The sequence below is a fragment of the Stegastes partitus genome, unplaced genomic scaffold, assembly GCF_000690725.1.
Source record: "Stegastes partitus isolate 25-593 unplaced genomic scaffold, Stegastes_partitus-1.0.2 Scaffold2674, whole genome shotgun sequence".
Classification (NCBI taxonomy): domain Eukaryota; kingdom Metazoa; phylum Chordata; class Actinopteri; family Pomacentridae; genus Stegastes; species Stegastes partitus.
The window spans coordinates 1-4,261 of record NW_007580405.1 but is presented as its reverse complement, the minus strand read 5'-3'; the positions used below and the strand labels follow the sequence as shown (position 1 = coordinate 4,261).

General features: G+C 45.9%; 1 protein-coding gene across 1 annotated transcript in view; it reads right to left on the bottom strand.

Annotated features, from left to right (window-relative positions):
• Positions 1 to 4,155, bottom strand: part of LOC103375571 (coatomer subunit beta'-like) — a gene marked incomplete at its 5' end in the record, with an annotated part of 8,926 nt that extends 4,771 nt beyond the window's left edge. The window contains 8 exons of the mRNA XM_008305882.1: positions 290 to 497; positions 679 to 809; positions 962 to 1,105; positions 1,187 to 1,293; positions 1,389 to 1,477; positions 2,334 to 2,444; positions 3,275 to 3,474; positions 4,013 to 4,155. Coding sequence (XP_008304104.1) covers positions 290 to 497; positions 679 to 809; positions 962 to 1,105; positions 1,187 to 1,293; positions 1,389 to 1,477; positions 2,334 to 2,444; positions 3,275 to 3,474; positions 4,013 to 4,155 — 1,133 coding nt within the window. The remainder of the gene's footprint in view (positions 1 to 289; positions 498 to 678; positions 810 to 961; positions 1,106 to 1,186; positions 1,294 to 1,388; positions 1,478 to 2,333; positions 2,445 to 3,274; positions 3,475 to 4,012) is intronic.
• Positions 4,156 to 4,261: the final 106 nt, after the last annotated feature.

Genomic DNA, 4,261 nt, shown 5'->3' with positions numbered 1-4,261 from the left:
CACACACAGTTACAGCACTTTGTCACTCCACACATTGTCCTGTGTCGCCGGTTCAGGTGGAGCACAGTGAATCTACGGGTGGAGCAGTGAGGTTGCGTGAGAAGCAGAACCTCCTGAAATAAATGTATTTTAAAAATACAGAAACTCTGCCCAGAGGTATTGCTCCATCTGGCCGCCTGATGTTGTGCAAATTATGCATTCATCCAAACCCTGATTCTGTAGTCAGTTCAAGCAGAAAGAAAAACAGCAAGGTGGACTTCCAAGGGCAAATGTTGGAGGACATGCGTACCTGTTTCTCCAAGAAGAGGGCCACCCTGGTCCTCTGCTCCTTGGGGATCGTGGGAAGAACCTTGTCAGCTGTACTGAAATCCTTCCTCATGACAGCTGTCTGGTACTCCAGCACAGAGAGCAGCAGGGAGAAGCTGATGACGTTCAGCTCCTTGTCCCCGAGGTAGAGACGGTCGTCCTTTGGGATGTAGCCCAGCAGATACATGGTCCTACACCAGAGAAAGGCTTTTAATGCACTTTGGAAACTTTTTTGATTTTAAAGAAATCCATAGCAGGTGAAAGAACGATAGCACAGAACACAGCGTCTGACAGCAGATTGTCTCTAAATGTCAGGAAATTAACAAAGAATAAACTAAGAGGGGCTTGCTTATCAATGTCCATTTATTGTACCTGTCCATGTGAGCGATGGTGATGATCTCCCCTCCAACATAGTAGTTGAGTCTGTTTACAGAGCTGGTGTAGATGAAGCAGTCTCCCACCCAAACTCCAGTCTTTACCACCTCCTGGACCTCCCCCAACACCTGGTCAGCAGGAAGGAGAAGGACGGACATGAAACAGATAAAATACAGCTGACAGTTCCTCTCCACGGTATCTGCAGCTTCCAGAAGGTGAAATTTGCACTTAAATAGACCAGTTACTGCATAGTTATATATATATTATGCTGGTCTCTGACCTCGAACGCGTCCTCTATGCCATCTTCTGTCATCTCTGCCTTGGACTCCTGGGCTGCTGCCACTCGCTCTGGTAGGTAGCGCAGCACAAAGAAAGACTCGTCTGTAGCGATGCACACCAGCTCCCCGGAGTCAGACCAGAAGATCTAGAAACACGAACACGAGGAGTCATTAGAAGGCCAATGCAATAAACGGACTGGAGGGAACTTCACCAGACTGCAGCTCACATATTTAGGCTGGATCTCAATACGGCGGATGAGTTCGGCGCTCTCCCAGTCGTAGAAGGCCAGCCCGCTGTTGGACCTCACTCCCAGTAAGAAACCACCAAAGATACCTGTGGAGCAGCACGACACAGTTACACACAACTGGAGGCACAAAGCTACACAAAAACCTGCCATGTCAAATGAGAAAATGGAAAATGAAACTCACCTTCAGCCCCGGAGTCAGGTTTAAAAGTCTTCTTCTCCTTAAAGTTCTTAAATATCTTGACCATGTTGTTGCCTTCTCTGGTGGCGTACCTAGAAATATAATGTGCACCTTTATTAGAAGCAAAGGAGCAGTTTGGCATTTTGAGAAACACTGATTTGCCCGTGCACCTACTGTCCATGTCATAGACTGGACACATGTAAATGGATGAAGTATGAAAACTATTTCTAATGGTCAGCAGGGGGCGACACTTCTAGTGGCAAAAAAAAAAAAAGTTTAATTGTATAGATGTCTCTGAGAAAATTGACCTCTTAATGAGCTCATGGTCTAAAAGGCTTTTTGAAAACAGTGTGATGCTCACTTTGTTAATCATGGTTCAGTTTAGAGGAAAATCGATGATGAAGGAGAGGATGTTCTATGGTGGGGCTGCCTCATGATGGCTGTTTCCCACTGCTGGCGGGTTTTAATGGACAATCTCTCACTGGCCTCGAGTTCCTGAAGTGGAAAGCGGCCGACTGACAGGTCGCTACCACCTCAGTGTGCAAAGTGTCCTCTAGTTCTCAGTCAGATCCACCTTTTGCTGCTACGTCTGGTTTCAGAAGAGCAAGATGGCGACCGTGACATTCTAAACTTGACATCTGTGTGGCTACATCTATCTTTTATACACAGTCTGTTGTTGTGTTAAACGGCAGTTAACCAACAGTAGCGTACTTTAAATTTGAAGGCCGATATAAACATCCAGCCTGGCTCTCTCCAGTTTCTTTGCTGTACTCCCAGCCAACCTGTAACTTTACCGTTACTGCTCTGACTAACAATGAGTTAGTTAATAAGTGTTGGTGCTACCGGGCTAGCTGTTACCTCCAGCCTCTATGCTAAGCTAAGCTAATCGCCCTCATATTTAGCATTCAGACGTGAGAGTGATGCTGAAGTGTTGCTCTGCAGACGTACTGCGAGGAGTCGTGCGCCCAGATGAACTCCAGAGCCGAGCCGAAGCTCTTGTTCCTCAGGGCCATGGCGGTGTAGATGATGTACTCTCCGTCTCCACACACCACCACAAACCTGCCAGGACACAAATTACATACATACGATGATGTCAAATTATGTTTTTTAAATTCCAACAAGGATACTATACTTAATGTTAATCCTAAAGAATAAGTAAACATGCATGTAGCCACTATTCTACTGCACACAGGCTGTTAACATGTGCTGTGTACAAGTTAATACAAATAAAACGTAAATGTCCATTTACTCAAGTACTGCACTTAAATAGTTTCCATGTGCTTGCATTGTATTTGAACATTTTCATTTAACACTTGATGCTTCCATTTCAGAGGGAAATGTTGGACTTTCTACTCCACTACACTCATCTGACGGCTTTAAGCGCTTAACTTTATCTCAATAAATGTTCAATGATCCACTATCGCAGCAAAAATCAAAGACTTGAACAAAATTCTTTCCTCTCCCATTAATCATGTGGGAAGCCCTCAGATTTATCTTGTGTCTCTGTTTATCAAACTGTACAGAAAGTAGCTGAAAGCTGCAGCGGTAACATGCTGCTGATGCTCCACCATTAATAATCGAGTTATGCCATCATATATCAGCAGAGGGACCAAAGCGCTACTTTCACTTTCATAATTTAACTACATTTTGCTGCTAATACGTGACTTATGTGAGTAGAATTTTTAATGCAGGACTTTAATGGAGTATTCTGACATTACTGCATTAGTACTTTTTCTTAAAGGATCTGAATTCTTCTTATTGCCTTATTAAATATTTATACTATAACTGAGGATTTGGCACCAACTGGCATATTTAGGTAGGAAAAAGAAACAAGTCTACAACTGTGTTCACCTCAGGTTTACCCACAACCTCTCATCACAGTTGCTCACCTCCCGTTGGGGCTGTGTTGGATGGTCTGGGGGTAAATCTCACAGCTGCCCATGTCTTTGACGCCCAGTGGGAGCCTCTCTCCGTCCTTTATCTCGGTGTCTCCCAGCGCCTTCAGGTTGGCCTGCTGCACCTCGGAGTGACGAGCCCACATGACCTTCCCGCTGGAGTCCATGGACATGGCCGGCTCCTCCCGACCCAGCTGGGACGGAGAGGGACGGAGAAACGGGTATGAGTGGATGCAGAAATGGTCGTTAATATAACAGGTCAACAAGACTTCTTCAGGCTTCCACAACGCGAGCTGCTGCATCATTTAACTCCACCTGACAGCATGTTCTAGAGCCGCCCACAGCTGCTGCGGAGGAGGATAGAGAGGTCACGTCCTCTATTTTCTCGGGGGATTAGTGGGTTTTTATAATCCACTGTGTTATTTACAGGTTAAAATTGAATCTTGATGTTCAATTTCCTCCCAGCTGCAGTCTTTTGGGGCCCCATCGACAGGAGAGCAAGAGTCAATTCATTAAGCCCAGAACACAGAGCTGGTGTGAAGACAAACTGTGCAACGTGTTGATGTTTTCTCTCAAAATGGGAACAAAATAAAAAGACGAGTGCCTCCCATCGTCCTCCTCAGGTCACTCAAATTATAAATAAAACGAGAAACTGTGGTTTTCTGAACACTCCATAAATAATACAGATAATCCTCTAAATTTAAAATGCCGCCGGAGGGAACGCTGACACACCTTGATGATGATGCTGCCTTCGTCGTAGCCCAGAGCCACGCTGTTGGAGCCCGGCTGGCCGCTGATACACCACACCCGCTCCATGCCATAGTTGAGTGTGTTTTCTAGTCGGTAGGTGTTGGAGTGCCACACTCGAACGGTGCCTGGAGGAAGCGACGGGGAGGTCAAACCGATCCGAGGTGCTGCACTGACTCTGGTCTACAGAACTGCTGTGTGTGTGTGTGTGTGTGTGTGTGTGTGTGTGTGTGC